Genomic DNA, 17,620 nt, shown 5'->3' with positions numbered 1-17,620 from the left:
TGTAATGTACTTTTTCCTCTCAGCCACACTGGACTGGTGTCACAGTGAGGTGTGTGACACAATCTTATCAAAATGCAAAAACAATGATCTGAGTTGTGGAAGAGAAATCCTAAGACAGGAAAGGAATTTCTGAGAATTCTGGGTTGAACTCAGCAGGTGATAATGGTTCTGCCACAACAGTCTACATGTGCTACTGCTCCAATTTACCCAAAGGCTTGAAGATTTTATAACTGAAAATAATTTTCAAAATTAATTTCAACAAGCTTAACTAGTGCACTGATGAACCCCTAATTTTAGAGCTAAAAGCTCTTTTTTCTCTATTACTATTTTTCTTTAGGGCGAGAGTGAACATCAGCAAGATACTGACTGGGATTACAGCTACTATGGGGCTTTTAAAATTCTATTTAGTGGAAAGGAAGTATTTTCAGTAGAGTCTTTATGAAGTAAATACTTCAATTAAGATACTTGAATTTTGAATTTGTTTTTCTCTTTTAGGAGGAGGGGGTGTGTTCAGAATTAAATTATTAAGTTCAATGAGAGTGACTATAGATTTTCCAATGACTGTTGTCATGTCTTGGGCTCAGTGTCAAATAACCCCAAAGAAAGGACAGCAAAATCACCTGGAGCTGCTTCCCAAAGCAGCCAAACCAATTCCCCAGCAGCAAGGAGAGCCCCTTCCCTTTATTTGTCTGAAACACTGGTGCTCAACTGGAAACAAGAGATAAATTGCTACATAAATCTCCTTCATGGCAGGTTGATGTTTTGATGCTCACCCTGCCATCACATCTGCATACAAAAATACAACAACAAGTGCTTGTAGGAGAGTGTATGTGTCAGATTTCTAGCACTGCACTTCTCTTCAGGACAAGCTGACAGCAATCTGCCTGGATTTTAGCAGAGTGAATTATTAGCAGTGCACAGTTCTACCCTGGGAACATGCAGGTTTTAAACTGCAATAATAGAATCAGTTTGCTCCTGGAATTAAACATTGCACCTCTATCATGAAATTCATGGCTTCTCCTTTAAATAATCGAATTACTGAGTTTACAGAACTGCACTCAGGATTCAATGTACCAGCAAAAAGAGAGGAAAACTACAGGGAATTAATTAGGAAACAGATTAGTGTATTAATTGAGGATATCAACTTCACATTATAAAAGAACAAGTTAAAGAGAGTAATATTCTCCATCTGCTGAAAGGAGGAAAAATAAGGAATGGAATAAACCCACACACTTGACAAAGAGCAAAATGACAATGCAAAAACTGGGTATTCTGTTAAAAATGGGATTCATAAAATTAACTGCAACAATAGCACAGCAGCAGGAAGGAATTTTATCAGATGGATGCTTCTTCCCTATCCAAGACCTGAGCTGCAGGCAGGCACAGGAGGGACACCAGGAGAATTTCAGTGCTCTTTGCAGGGCAGATCTCTCCCCACCCTCCAGCTTATAAGAATTAATACAAACCCAACACATGCTAGCAGGAATAAAGAAAAACAAACCAACCCACCTTCTCTTTCCCAAAAATGCATTCCATACAAAGACCAGTGGAATTTTCCCATAGTACCAAATTTCTGGCTGCAGCACTGAACTTTCTTCACATGTGCTATTTTATGGCAGTTCCTACTGGAATCATTGACACGGATTTACAGAGATGCCAAGTGACAGGATTTTATTTTTTTAATTTCACAATGCTCCAAACAGTTTTGCAAGGAATAAAACCTACAAACCCATGAGTGAAAGTGCAGTAGGATTCTGCCAGAGTTGACACCCCTGTCAGATGAGCAGGGGATCAGGGCAGAGGCTGGAATGGCACAGAAAGATGGATATCCTGTGCTTTGGAGCTTCCAGCAGATCCTGGGAGATTCCCCAGTTCCAGATTGCTTCCATCCTTCATATGGAAAGGAGAAACACTGCAGCCTATGAGGAAATTAAAAAGCAATTGTGATGGGAACTTGGGGCATCTCCTGGGTCTGAGCATTTCCCACAGACTTTCTGTGAACCCTGATGATCAAAATCCTCCACTGTGGTCACTATTTTGGAACAAAACTGAAGCAATCACACGAAAGGGAAAAAACAATGAGATGCAGAGACAATAAATTAATAGTTTATCTAATGAGATGGCAGGTTTGGGGTGTTCTGAGGGGTGCTGGAGACACCTGACACCTCTCTCCCTTCAGCCAGGAGTGACTGCAAGACATCAGCAACACCCACGTACACATATACATCACTGAATAATATAGATGCTTACATATTTTCTGTGCCTCCCTCTAAAGCTTGATGGTGTGAAATAAAACATAAACAAGTCAGACAGCAAGCTCTGCTCTCCTCTTGATTAGCAAACATACCTATCACTTCAACACAATGGGGGAACAGAGCTTGTTGGCTGCTTGGTGGCATTACAAAGTATATCAGCTGCCCTTGAACAGGAACAGTCACACTTAAAACAGCTGCATTAAAACTGTAAAACATCTTCCACAGACCAGAGGGAAGGGAAAGAAAAAAAAGAGATAGAAAAAAAATCAGTATTATTCTTATTTTGTAGTACAGACAGAGTAGGTAATGAAGAACTCTGCAGTACAGAATTCCTTTTCACTCATGTGGAACTGTCTCTGGAATGTAAGGCAAATTAATAACCTGTAATTGGAGGGGCACACAGCCTGTGAGGAACTAGCCAGAGGTCTCCTGGCCTTAAGCACACACCCCAATGGGCATATAGCAAAGTAAAATATAGAGCTTTCCTGATGAGACAGTCAATCTACATGTTTTAAGGAGATTATGAAGCACAAGAGCTTTGAATAATCAATTCCTTTTCAACATAAGCTAGTGTGAGTTTCCAATTCTGAAACTTGGGGGAATGAGACTCGAGAGAGATTTTACTTTATCATTAGAGAAGTCCAAAGGTAAGTTTCTTGTAAAAATTACAATGTGCTGCTGCAAAGAGATATCCAGACTAGGTAAGGGGAGCACATCTCTATTAGGGAGAGAAATCAAGGCACAGGAGTAAAATTCACCCCTCAGAAGTAAAGCTGCAGAGCCACTGAGCTGCAGTGATTCCTGAGAGCATCAGATCAGAGATCTCAGATCCCAGATCCCAGGCATGGAACAGCAGCAGAACGAGGCCACAGCCAGCTCCAGATGGAAATGTAATTTATCTATGCCTACCCCACCCCACACTCCATGTCTTCTTTATCTCCCAGCCTGATTCACCACGTTAATGATCAAGGCTCCACCTCTGAATTGGCAGCTGTGGATCTAAGAAGTGATTTAATCACTTCAGGGGTGTGATCAGGTGGGGGACAAGCTTACAGTGCTGCTGGAACTGCTGCCTGGACACACAGAGATTTTTCATATCCAGGGCTGTAAATCAGCATCTTCCAGTAGAGTATTTAAAAAATAAATTTACTTCTTAGAGCTTCAAAGGTTTTCACAGGTATCAGGTAATTCTCATGAGAAGTACATTCTCATGAAGCTCACAGGAGTGTGGCCTATTAGCTCTTCCCCAATCCAGGGACCTGCAGGACTAACAGAAACCAGGATCGGGCAACCAGTTACAAAATCACGCAATCAGTTACAAAATCACATCATCTGCTCCAGACAAAAGTAACAGAACATTAAAGGCACAGTCTGAAAGAGAAAAAAATACCACTTGAGAGATTACAGGGCACTATTCTCCAATAACTTCTATGCTGTCAGTGCTCCAAGCTATACAATTATCATATTTAAATTGATACCTCCTCCATATATTTCTCTGTAAAACAGATTTTTGAAAGCTATCAACTCACTTCTCCAAACCTATAAAACCTCGATTCTAAGTACAGCATAAATGCATTTACAGATACAAATTCTGCCAGCTTTGTGCTTTAAAAGGTCCTTTTGATAATACTGTCCACCTATGCTTTATCCTGCATATAGAGATTTTTTTTTTAGCAAGGTCTGAAGACTTTCACAGCTAATTCAGATGCCTGAGGCTTGATCCCAGTAGTTGACAGTTAACATCTTGTCCTGAGTACAAGCTACTGCCAAAGGCTACTTCCCTGAATTGTCCAGGTAACCCCAAATTTAGCAAAGCATGAGATTTCCTTATTTTATTGCTCTAGAAACTCTGGATGATTCACAATGAGTAATTCGCTTTTTCTACTCCGTTTTCTTGCCCACGCTAAGGTCCTCAGAGACGGTATCGATTGAGATTGTATAAATTGGTTTTTAATGTGTTTGAGAATGATTTAGCAGTGATTTACCATCGCCCGGGCTGATCGATAATTTAGGCTAATCCTCCGAGCCGCCGGTGGGTGAGGGCGGGCAGGTCTGCGTGCAGCGGCTCGGGGAGAGTAAATAAACACCCGGACCGAAAATAAACACCCGGACTGTAAACAATAAACACCCGGACAGTAAATAACACACACCCAGCCGAGCGCGCCGCAGCGGCACCGGGAGGAAAGCTCCGGGGTTTGCCTCGCTGCACTCGGGAGAAGGCGATCGGTCCGTTCGGGGCTCCGGCCCCGGTCACCCGCCGGGGTCCCGGGGGTCTCAGCCCTGCGGCCCTGGGGTTGTTCCGGGGTATCCCGGGTTTGTCTTGGTTTGTCCCGGTTTATCCCGGTCTATCCCGGGCTGTCCCGGCTGTCTCTGTCCCGGTTTGTCCCGGTCTGTCCCGGCTGTCTCTGTCCCGGTTTATCCCGGTTTTTCCCGGTTTATCCCGGTCTGTCCCGGCTGTCTCTGTCCCGGTTTATCCCGGTTTATCCCGGTCTGTCCCGGCTGTTTCTGTCCCGGTTTATCCCGGTTTATCCCGGTCCATCCCGGGCTGTCCCGGGCCCGCGCCCCCGCCGCCGTTGGCCGTTGTTTATCCCGGTTTATCCCGGTCTGTCCCGGCTGTCTCTGTCCCGGTTTATCCCGGTCCATCCCGGGCTGTCCCGGCCCCGCGCCCCCGCGCCCCCGCCGCCGTTGGCCGTTCTCTGTCCCGGTTTATCCCGGTCTGTCCCGGCTGTCTCTGTCCCGGTTTATCCCGGTTTATCCCGGTCCATCCCGGTCTGTCCCGGCTGTCTCTGTCCCGGTTTTTCCCGGTCCATCCCGGTCTGTCCCGGCTGTCTCTGTCCCGGTTTATCCCGGTCCATCCCGGGCTGTCCCGGCCCCGCGCCCCCGCCGCCGTTGGCCGTTCTCTGTCGCCACCCCGCGGTCACGGCGGGCAGCGCAGCCGGTCCCCGCCCCGCAGCGGCCGCGGCGCCGCCGAAACGTCGGGAATCGGGAATTCGGGAATCGGGAATTCGGGAAAACGCGGCCGCTGCTGAGGCTTCCCGAGCCCCGACAGCACGGAAACACTGAAAACATCTCCGGTTTTACCGGGTTTGAAAAGGGACAGCAAACACCGGCACCGCCAGCGCGGACACTGATCCATCCAAGGGATCGCTCCTACACAAATCCCGTCTCCACTCGCTCGTTCCACACTGCTGAGAGGGATTTCTGTAAGAATCGCAATAATTATTTTAATATAGTAAAACAAATATTTAATTTTCACCTTTAAAATATTTTTGCTTGTTAGCATGTATTAGAACCTGTCTTTCCTTGGTTTTATTTTTGTTTTTAGGTTTTTGGTCATTTAAGATAGGAATTAGCTATAAAATAGGAAATGATACTATTTCTAAAGCAGGTACAATCCCAAATTATCGATCGTATATAATCATAAATCATATGATACAGGATAAATTAAGACCTTCAGAAATGTTTCCTCACAGGTATCAAGCCAGAGATTCAGGAATCTGCATCTGATCACATTTAGTGATGACACTCCAGCCCCTTACACCATTTTACTTGGTAGCAGCAAAGGAAATTCAGTCCAAACTGAGTATCCAGCATGCAAACAAAAAGCTTTTTTCCCTCTAAAAGCCACCTCTGTGCTGTTTTCCATGGATTTGCCCAATGGCCCTGGCTCCCAGGGAGTCCCAGGATGAAGCTGGGCTGGCTCCAAGGTCAGCATCCACACCTGGGTCCCCACCCAGGCTCCCTGAGCGGGGCAGGGCTCCACCTGAACGAGGTTTCCTGCCTCAGTTTACCTGCCTGGGAGACAAACTATCTCACAGGGATGTGTCCATTCTGAAAGTTTCTAAAACCAGTAACAAAATGTGTGTTGGTATTTCTTTTTACTGCTTTGGCTTCCACAGAGACACTACGGTTGGACAGAGAGAACAACTACACTTCAAACCCACAGGACTCATTTCCATTATCAACCAAATTCCTATTTCCTCCTTATTTCTAAATGTTCAGCTCTGCTGAAGAACACAGTGCATAATTTGACCTACAAAACCCTTCTTGTCAGTGATAAAATTAAAGAAAAAAAATGAATAAATTGGTCTGATAAACACAGGTTTTTTATACCAAATACTGCTTCCCATGGGATGAGAAGGGAGGGTGCTCCTGAAGGGGATGCCTGGTGCCAGCACGTGCTCCAGACCCCAAGAGTGGGATGGATCCTGCCCAGTCCTGTGTCTCCCCTTCTCCTGACACCTCCCAGCCACGTTAAAGGGACATTTACAAATATAAAAGGATGCACAAAAGCTGTTTAATGTTTTCTTTGTCATTAAGACAGACTGTTTTATATAGCAGCCTGGTTCTGGTTTGTAATACACCCTGTGAAACAGAGCCAAACCCAGAATTTCATGTTAAACTCCAAAAAAGGGGATGCTGACAACATGCAATGTGCTTTTCTTTCTGTTTTTTTCTATAAAAACTCCTTTGATATCTCCATCCCAAACTCAAAACCACACAGAATTGAAGTGAGCAGCCCTTTGGTGAGGAGACAGTGCTGCAAGGGAAGGAAAGGAGCCCCCACTTCCTTAAATTCTAAAGAATGACTGTCAGCAGTGAAGATCAATATGGATATAAAAGATTAATAGTTCACATTTATATTGTACTTTGCTGTTTAAAAGCCCCTGACAACCACGAGGCCCCAGACAAGGGCCACATCTTCACTCAAATCCATGAGGGTTTGTGGCACAAATATTGGAATATTGATCCTCCAGCAACAGCAGGAATGGTGAATATCACTGCAAAACCATTTTCTATAGGCAGGACCATATCCATGAACTGACTGATTATCACAACTGCTCCAGAAAACAACTGCACTCCTGTCTTTAATCAAATCCCATTTATTTTGCCTGGTCTGGTTTCCAGGGTTGGCTTTTTAGGGTGGATTTTTTGGTTGCTTTGTTTTTACTCCTAAGTGGAGTAGCCCTTAAAAATATCTTTTAATAGTTAACAGTAATTTAGTTTAATATTAATTTAATAATTAAAATATCTGGAGAGAGCAAGGCTCACTCCAGCTCTGAGTATCTGCCAGACACATATACCAATCTGGATTGTGGAATAAAGAAAAATACATTCCAGATTTTCAAATAGAGGAAAAGGGAATTTTGATTTATCACCTTGCAGTGATTCAACACATGAAAAAGTAAAACTCAGGGAAGAAAATTACAATCTACTGCCTATAAGTCTGCATTTAAAACTTTCTGTTCTACAACCTTGCATCTCGTATAAAAATATGGCCATCTAAAACAGAAAATAAAAAAACTAAATTTTATTATGTTTTCTTGACCACCAATTTTCTCCTAGTAGGAAAAAAGACTGCTACCTATTTTCCATAAAAAAACCTTTGTAGCAGTCCCAGAGGAAAAGTCAAAAGTTTGACTTGAAAAACGGAGCTACTTCAAAAGCATTGTCAAACAGAGGTGAAGGTTTCTTAAAAATGCATAAATTAAAGTGTGGTGTATTCATAAATATCTCTGTAACTTTACACAGTTTATTTGTGAGCAAGGTGCACATTTAGGGGAGCTCTAGAATTGCTGTAAAACTAACTTAAATAAAGTAGAAAATCGATTTGTTTATTAGCTCCTGTTTGGACTCCGTGTGTGTGTGTGCATGTGTGTGAAAAATGAAAGAAAAATGGAGAGTTTTTTTCAATAATAAAAAGGGAGTTGCACTGCAGGGCCCCTAAAGCTTGTGAAAAATTAAACTCGACGGATTCAAACTGTCCTATTTCCACTTCAAAAGAGAAGAGGCACTGAGCTCTTCCCAACTTATCTTCAAACGCCCAGCACCCTAGAAAGTTTCTTTAAAAAAAATAAAGTCTCTAGTTCCCCCAAGCACTGTACCCGTTACTGTAGCTGCTGTCTCTCCCTCTTCTAATTATACCCATGTGAGTCTATTAATCAACTTGTAAATTATTTAGAGAGCCATGCGCTGTCTTCAGCCAGTACAAACACACTGCATGCAAAGGCTTGCTGAAAACCAATGGAGCTCCCAAAGGGTCTCTGCAATGTTCAGACAGCTTGCAGCTCGCCAGTACAGCACTCTTAAAAACAAGAAATAACACTGAGCTTACCCCCTCAGATATCAGGATTTACTCAGCCTTTCAACTCTGAAATTCGCGGCGAGTTTTTAACAAAGAGGAGCTGCTCTATTGTCAAATCTGTGTTTCATGCTCAGTGATGAGAATATTAATTTGATGTCAAAAAACCCCCCAAAACAAAACAAAAACAACACTCCCCAAGCTCAGCAAAGTGTTTTCAGTGAGGCTCTGATCACAATCACCAGGGGACCCCAACTTTCAGAGGCTACACCAAAAAGCACCCCTTTAAAACCACTGCAATTTAAAATAAGGGGAAATCTGTATTTGTACAAGTAATAGTTTTCATTAGCAAACAGGAGAAATTAGGGAATTCCAGATTTTACCCCCTACATGCAGACTGCCACTGGGGACAGCTTCAGATACTACAACTTAAATAGAAAAAGGAAGAGGAAAAAACAACACAGATTGTGTGTGTTCAACTCTAACAGGCTGCAAACAGTGCAGTGTTATCTGTGCTCCATGAATCACTTCTCTAACCTCCTGAATCTTCATTTTGGTGGGAAAAAACCCAGTTACCCAAACTAATGGCAATTCTCCTAGCTGAAAAGCAGAATCTTTTTGGGAGTGTTTTTTTTCTTCATGCTGCTTTCCTGACATCTCACTTTTCTTGGCTCTATTTATTACAGCCTCATAAACAGATAAATTAGCAGTGACCACTGCATGCAATTTCACCAAAAAAACTGGACAGAATGATATGCAGATTTCAACCTTCCCTATTTTTGTGATGCCCCCCAAATGCTTCTGCTTGTTCTTTCATTAATACAATGCAAACACCTCAAGGGGCAAACACCAGGGACATTTAGGTGGGGAAATCAAAAATGCTTTCTGCATTTTTTTTTGTTCTCCCAGGGTATCAAAAGCTGACAGACATCTTTAAGATGGTGAACAAAGATCATGCAGATGGAACTTTTAAATAATGTTTGTCAATGTTTTCAGTGAGACATGTCCAGCAGGCTGGGCAGAATTGGAGCAACCTGAGGACAGAAATTCTGTTTAAATGTCTCCTTCAGACCTTTCTACAGAGGCATTAACTATCCAAGTCTCTATGGAACTGCCTCCTCAGAACATTTCAGAAGGAATCAAACCAAATAAATTAATTTATGGGACTTGTCTTGCTGCCTGTGGAAGGGTTCTGGCCACTGCACTCACCTCTTACTCCATTTCTTCCCAGGCTGCCCAAGCAAATGGTGTGTGCTGAATCTAGCACTATTGACCAAGAGTTAATCTAACTGGAGTTAGTGACCAGAAGATTGGTCTTAGACTCCAATGTTGGTTATTTTCTGCCCGGAGTACAATTAATAACTACCCAGTATTCAGTGAGACCACAGCATCCTAAAGGAACAGTCTCTGCATTTCAGTCTGGTTGTCCAAAGCACAGTTCTATGTTTATGACAAGCAAAAACCTGTCAGATTACTGAACTTACCACCAAAAATGCATTTTTCAATGTGTGCACCTCTTGTAGACTAGAATGTCCTGGGAATTAAAAAATTAATGGGCTCAAAACTATCTATGCTGCCTTCATTAGGTCAAATAAATCACCATATACAAAACTGAGGATTTTGACAAAAGCAGGTCTTTATGAGACAGCAAACACTAGGAAATACAGAAAATGGGAACACTGGGGGGAATTACAGAATTGTCTGGGCTGTTCCCACAATACATGGTGTACACATGAAGCAGCAGTACAGGAAAAACAGCATGAGGAAGGTTGATGAGTCCTAAAGCCACTAAGAGATCTGGGTTAGCCAAGCAGAACTGGAGCAGAACAGACAGTGGGCAGCCTCAAGAACTCAGTAATGAGTCAGCTTTGAACAGGCTGGGGTTTGAGCCTTGTTACAGCACCACAACACACCCTATTGGCACATTTTAAGTGACTAATTGTATGCAATCAGTGGTGTCCACAAGAAAGGAACATGCTGAGATCAGTCCCCTGGGGGAGCATTTTAAGAATATATGAGGCATGTCCTCAAGATTTTATGGCACTGCTTTCCTTTTGGCAAGTAATGATTTGAGAACAACATTTTTCCTGGTGTGCCTTTGGTTCCAGTGCTCTGTGCCAATGTCACTTGCATGATTCCTCACCCACAGGAACAGCTAAGCCTCCTGAAAACCAGAAATGTAATGAAAAGGTGAAGCTGTAATTGCTTTTCCACTTACAACACTGTCTGCTATTGGCTACACTGGGTCTTTGCAAGTGAGATTTTCTGGAAACTGATTGTTCTTAATCTCAGCAGGAGAATCTTTCCCCTGTTTTAACCTGGGCTGCAGCAAGAGAGCAAAGATGCAAAGATGCTTTGCCCACCTTTCCTCTTCACTACCCTGTGTTATTCCATTTTCTTCAAGCCTCTTGTGAGGGCAGTAATGAATTCTTGTTAGTGTTTACTAATGTAAATTCATTCTTTGTTATCCCTGGGAGAGGAGGATTAGCAAAATGACAGAACTTATTATTTCTGGTTTTGCTGGATGATATTTATCTTTATTCAGCCCTTGATTTTGTGCTTTGTCCCACCAAATAAAATATGTGTATGTGCATACTAGCAAATCTAAGGGAGAATTTTTAGCATAATGCACAGAAATATAGTTATGATCCCTATTAACATTCAGAAGTGTTGTACAGCTTTATCTGTGCATGCTGTATTAAAAAAATTAATCTAAATCTGAAATAATTTCTAATTTGGAGGAAGAAAGGAATTACAACTTCAATTTCATTTTCCTGAAATGAAAGCAGCTCCCTTGGACTAAGGATCTGAATATTTTTAGGACTGGCTAAAAATTATGATCTGTGCAATTGTTTTACTCTACTGGGAATGCATCTCCTTTAAGGAACTTTAATGGTTAAGATGAAGTTTATAAAACACACGAAGAACATTTTAGTAAAGGAAGCTCTAAAAGGAGCTATCTTTGAATAAACAGATCATCCAAACTCCCATCTCAGCCATAACTGAAATTTAGAGAGTGAGGTATTTACAGTCCTCAGAGAGTGAAATTACAGTATGCACATAAGATTCTGAAATTAATGGATACCATGAAAGACAGGCCCAGAGCTTAAAAGGATCTCCATGTGCTAGTTAAACTCAAAACCAGCCACATTCAGGTCAACCAGATGACAGAGGAAGGAATTATTCCCACACCTGAAGATCTCAGATCTACTGCCCAACACACTCTGACATCTCTTGCCTTTGAGTTAATGCCCATTCTGGGTATCTCTAACTCAGAAAATCCTCTCCTAGATCTCTGTGCCCATTCCAGAGGACCCAACTTTTCTCTTCCAGGCTGCAGAAATTCCTGCTTTCCATCCCCATGGCTCCAACATGGGAATGCTCCTACTCCCAGCAGTGAATGCTGCCATGAATGCACTCAGCTGGGTGACTGCATTAGGAATAAATGCAATCCATTCACTGGAGAGGAAGTTCAGAGTTAAAATCCACCACCCAGTGGCTTGATAAAGTGCCTGACAGAGGGATGGCACCCCCAAAGCTGCAGCCTGACAAAGATCTTTTGCAAAGTCCTGAATCTCTGGGTCTGGTATCAAGGGAAGCTCAGGTAATTTTAAAGGCTCGTGTTTCAGAACTGTCTAATTCAGACTCAGAATTAAGCTACTGTGCAAAAAACCAGAGATTTTCAAGCTTTTCACCTTACCAAATACATTTCTTTGCTAAAAATAAAGGATGATGAAGATTCCTCTTTGCTCAGGGGGGCTTTGCTCAAAATTCCATTAATACTGAAACTTAACTGAGATTTCCCCATCTTCAGCACAATTGCCTCCTTGTGTTTGTACCACTGGAAACCATTTGGGCTGTTGCCAGAAACAGCACTGAAAGTTCCTCTTCCAGGCCACTGCAATTTGGCAAAATAAACATTCTTCCACCCTCCTGCAACACGACTTCTCCTCTTTAATTCCAGATTTTCTCTGATTTCTAATACCCACCACACACAGACAGCAGGACAGCTGTAACAGGCAGACAGGTTTAAGCTGCTGCCCCCAGGAGCTCACAGTATTTATGATTTATCTGCAATCCCTGCAGAACCTATTCAAAGGTTTATTCAAAAAAGCAAACTATACCCAAGACTCATCATGGCAGTCTTCCCACAACCAAGAATGCTGACAGAAATGAAGTACAAAGAAACTTTGTGTTTAAAATATTTACATGAAAGTAAACTATGCTAGTATTCTAAAAGTCAACATCCAAATATAAAATGAAGCACAGTATTATTGGGCTTTGAAAGCAGTTTGACACAATAGTGTGATTTAAAAACAGTTTGAACTGATATCAGGATTCTGATTTTGATTTAGAGATTAGAAGATGGCATTCAGATTTGGGAATGTGCACAAGAAATCCAAATTTCACTGCAACAGTGAATATTTGCTTTGAGGATATAAAAAACCCTTAGAAATCTAACTTCTGTTACACAGTGCTACAAATCCCATGGAATGAATGGAATTAATCAACTTTCAGGCTACTCTGTTTGGAATCTGACCAACAAAAATTCACTCACAATTTGGTTTTTGTTACAAATTTGTAACTACAGTGTAATGAGAACAATGTGCCCTACCTGGGCCTCCACTGTCAATGTAAGGCTTAATGAGTTCTCCAAGTTTTGTGTTGTCTGCAACAGCTTCCTTTAGCAGTTGCCCACAGCAAACTAACAGGAAGGAAGAACAAAAAAGACACAAGGTTAAATTTTAAAAAGGAGGCAACAAAGAAAAGAAAACTAAAAAAAAACAACCCAGAAGCTGCATACTGGAATAAGGTCACTGAATAAAATAAAAGTTGTATGTTTTTTGAGTTTGTTGTTAGGGTTTTGTTTTCTTCTTTTGGCCAAGCAGAATGAAAAGCAAGGAGACTGAGGATATGGAATGAAAAAAAAAAAAGAATATATCTGGCAAAGAACATATTAAAAATGGAGAGAATGATATTAATCAAATATATTTCTGAAATAACCACTCAAGGGATTGCTAGTGGCTTTCACTTTTTATAAACTTGTAATTACTGAATAAAGTTCCAGCTGCTGAGCAGCATCTGAACCACACTGCTGGAGGTGCAGCATAATGCTCACTTCAGGAAGGGCCTCCCTGGATCATTTAATGATCATGTAAGGATTACATTTTAAAAACTGTGCTAATGCAATATTATCATTGATTTCAAACACACAGAACACCAGGAGATGCAGATTTCAGGATTCCTGGTTTGGGCTTGGACAGCACTGGCTGCCCCAGGTGAGGGAGTTCAGGGAGAGGGAACCAAGACACTGAGAGATCACACAGCAGCAGAAATCCTGGTTACAACTCTAATTTGGTAAATATTAGCTATAGATCCCCCTGGAGATTATTCAATTAATTATCCTAAATTGATTCCTTTCTTCCAGAAATCAATAGCAGCAACGGGCACTGACTTTGATGGGAGAGGATGGAGCCCTTTAATCAGTTTATTGCTGTTAATCACACTGCCAGGCCAACAGGAGTGAGAGCCCCCCAGCAGTGATCCTGGGACAAAGCTGATAAAATTCAACATTTAAGGGACAGTTTGAACAGTCACCAGTTGTCCTGGAGAAGCAAATTCATATTCATAATAAATATTGTAAAAACATAACAGAAACTCAGTGCACAGACCCCAATTAAATTCACATTATAAGTACACGCCTAAATTCAACCCAATTCATGAGACTATTTAAACATAGATTTAAATTTTTGAGCCTGTGCTTCAAGCCCAATGGCCTAATAGAAATAAAGTTTATGCAGAATATTATTCTGAAAAATGATGGTCTTCCAGTTCTGTATTCAACACTTAATTCTTGTAATATTTGGGTTACAGAATACTTAAAATAAAATTTAACATAGGGGTAAAGCATTGGTAGTGATTTTTAATAAAAAGAGCTGCAACTCTCTCATATTGTAGTTATTTAAAAAAAAAAAAAAATGCAAATTTTGACCTAGATGGAACACTATGAAACCTGCAGTTTTAGAAAAAAAATTCAAAAGGACAAGAACAAAATCATCATTCAAGCATGTTTTTTTTTTCCTGTAAGCCAATTACACAATTAATAAAATACAGCTTTGGATAAATCTACAGATATTTAATTTTTTACATGATATTTTACAATACAGCAATGGCACAATAACTGACAGCAGAAATATTCTGCCAAACCTGCCTTTTGCTTAACTAAGATAATGTGGCTAATCAGCAAATTTTACAGCTACCAGACATTTGTTTAAAATAATTTATTTTTATTTTATTTTATATTGGCTACTCCACTGTTAGAAGACACTACAGAACATGGAAAATATTACACTGATCCTATCACCAAGCTACACTTTTAAATATAGAACTTTTTAACATTTAAATGTTAATCATGAAAAATTCTCCGTGCAGAATTTTTTTGGACTTCCTTTACAAAAGAAAGATGATGCACTTTTAACTAATTCCTTCATTTTCTCACCCATTACTTGAGATGTGCAGAGCCTGAGCCTTCACTAAAGTTCAGAGTGAATTTTATTTTAAAAGTGCCCCAATTTTAGTCAGACAGCTGAAACTGCAGACATTACTCATGATCCACTGATCCACAGAAGAATTCACAGCACTACAGGGGTCTAACAATAGAAAAATACAGATGTAAAAGGTATAAAAAATGATGAAATGATGACTAAAAAAACCTTAGAGCTGGTTTGTCACAGCATCTATACTTGGTTTACACTTCTTCATTCAAATAGTTCTCACTTCCCTCAAAAATTTGACATCCACAGCAACGGACAAAGAGATATTTTATAAGCAAGTAAGAAAGAAAGACAGCAAAAGATAAATGATCAAAAAGAGAGAAAGGGGGAATTGAGCAAAGTGCATATTTACTGAGAACTTACTGTTGACAACATCATATTTCTGAGCTATTAGTTCTGCCTGCAGGCTCTTCCCACTGCCTGGGGGGCCAAAGAAGAGAATCCGGGGTGTGAAGGGGGCGGCAGAGCGGTGCCGGGTCTGGACAAAGGCAAGAACTAGAACAGGGAGAAAGGCAAAAAGTGGTTTTATCCCATTTCTTAAAAAAAACTAAATGTAAACATTGATTAGCTACTCTCTTCTTAAAAAAAAACCCCAACGTTGTCATGTTGATCACGGTTTATTTTATCACTGAAACATCCAGACTCTGCACCCGAAATCAGGACACTGATAAACCTGTCCTGTCAGCAATTTACTCTGAGAGGCATTTTAGAAATCTCAATATCATTACACTCCTCTTTCTTTTATCAGTGCCTGTCAAACCATTTTAAAGAGCAGATTCAATTAATAATTGCTCTCTTACCATGTTGTTTTTAGCAGAAGTAATTTTTGCTTGATAGCTACAATTTTACCATGCAAATTATAGAGGGCTGTAATTACATTTAATACTTTCTGCAGTTTCTGAACAAATATTTAAGTGTAAAAACTTGGGATGTTAAATTAATGACATTTATCCAGCTGTGTGTGATTAAGACTCCTAATTACAATATTACAGACTTGTAGCACAGTGTGTCATGACACTGCTCAGCCTTGACAACACAGAACTGAGTCTGAATGTTTTATTCCTTTTCCCATTCTTTTTGTGTAACTTGTAAAGAATATTTGAGCTTCTCTGCCTGATTCTACTCATTTTCTGGGCATCATCCTCCTGAATTTTGCTTCAAGCAGGAGACAGCACCTTTAGGTCAACCTGCAGGTTTGGAAAGACCACAGGACATGAAGCATCATCAGCACTGCCACATTATAGAGACCCCAAAAGAGAACCTGAGAGATCACCAAGAAGCCAAAATATGTCACAAATTTGGATTGTATTTGGGCATAACTGTGTCCATTTGATGGCTGAGAATACCAGAGAAGGGAGCAGCTGAAGCCATGCAAGTTTTCCAGGGATCAGTCCAATGCCAAGGCAAAACTTTGTGGCACTGATCCCACCTGCCATGCTTGGCCATGGCTAAAGCAGCAAGGACACATCTGCACAGCTCTGACTCCTCTGGGACTGCAGTGGATACAAGAAAAGGTGAGCTCAGATGAGCTGCAGCCTCTCTCAGTTTGTTCCAATAAAATACTCTCTAAAGAGTCCTTGCAATAAAAGAAGTATTTTAGGCTAAGGAATAGGACAAGCTTAAACATGACTGTTTGTATGAGACATCAGCTATATAAAAAAAGCAGGAAAGGATTAGTGGGGAGCATCCTGAGGATCAGGATTTTAAGTGTCATTATCAACACATTGCTCTGCACCAAAAATTTTGCAGAGAACCCTCCCTTAGATGCTTTGGTATGATTAGAAAATCTTTTCTAATAAAGAAGCAACTCCAGCAGACTCCAGTTTCTATCTGGCAGCCCTAAAGTATTGAGAAACTAAAACTGCAACCACATGGGGTTGAATCCTTCTCTTCCTGCAGTGCTGGAATCCTGCCCAACATCCCACATTATGGCAGAAGCAACAGCATTCAAGCTCACAAAATGTTATAATTCTGTGAAACAACCCACAGCACTGCTCATATTTATGAGTGATCTCTTTTTTTAAAAAAAAAAAACTCTAGCTGGGGCAATAAAAATCTGAACAGAAAACCTGGAAAATCCTACCAGAAAATAGTGTTTGCTGCATGGCTTCCTAAACCCCAGTATCAGCTACCCAAGCAGTGCTCCAGTTCTTCTGAACATTTTCCACAACCCAGTGTATTGAAAAGCACAAACATTACAGGCAAAGCACCCTGCTTACAAATGATGCTTAATTTGCAGTAAATAACCAAGTTAATTAGGAGTAATGATCCCCTAGACAGTCTCCACATCTAATTATTCTTTTAAAAAAATCTGCCTGCTTGATGCACTGCAGAAAAAAAGATCTAGAGAGGATTTTTTCATTCCAGTTTTCAATTTATCTCACTACATTATTAATTAATAATAATTAATATTCAGGCACTCACATTTTTATTTACAATTCAAGGCATGAATTCTTTATGAATGATGATATGAACTTTTAAATTTAATTAAGTAATTTAGAGGTAATTAATGTGTAAATTCAGAATATAAACTTCCTACTTGTTTATCTTAAAAGTGCAGCACTTGGTATTAAAAAAAAAAAGACTTTTTGAGATGCAAAATTACTGGGATATAAGAGATCATCTGCAGACTGACAGCTACAAAGTACATCATCAATTGGTCTTTCTGGCAGTTTCCTTATTCTCTTCTAGAAGATCAACATTCAAAGTCAGATTGCATTACAGTCAGG

General features: G+C 40.7%; 1 protein-coding gene across 4 annotated transcripts in view; it reads right to left on the bottom strand.

Annotated features, from left to right (window-relative positions):
- Positions 1–17,620, bottom strand: part of AK8 (adenylate kinase 8) — a 77,512-nt gene that overhangs the window by 27,589 nt on the left and 32,303 nt on the right. For all 4 annotated transcript variants that reach the window (XM_056505108.1, XM_056505111.1, XM_056505109.1 and 1 more), the window contains 2 exons: positions 15,255–15,386; positions 12,953–13,042 (listed from right to left, as the gene is read on the bottom strand). In XM_056505108.1, coding sequence (XP_056361083.1) covers positions 12,953–13,042; positions 15,255–15,386 — 222 coding nt within the window. The remainder of the gene's footprint in view (positions 1–12,952; positions 13,043–15,254; positions 15,387–17,620) is intronic.

The sequence above is a fragment of the Oenanthe melanoleuca genome, chromosome 17, assembly GCF_029582105.1.
Source record: "Oenanthe melanoleuca isolate GR-GAL-2019-014 chromosome 17, OMel1.0, whole genome shotgun sequence".
NCBI classification, from domain to species: Eukaryota; Metazoa; Chordata; class Aves; order Passeriformes; family Muscicapidae; genus Oenanthe; species Oenanthe melanoleuca.
Note: the sequence above shows the minus strand (reverse complement) of the source record. Positions and strands in the feature narration are given on the sequence as shown.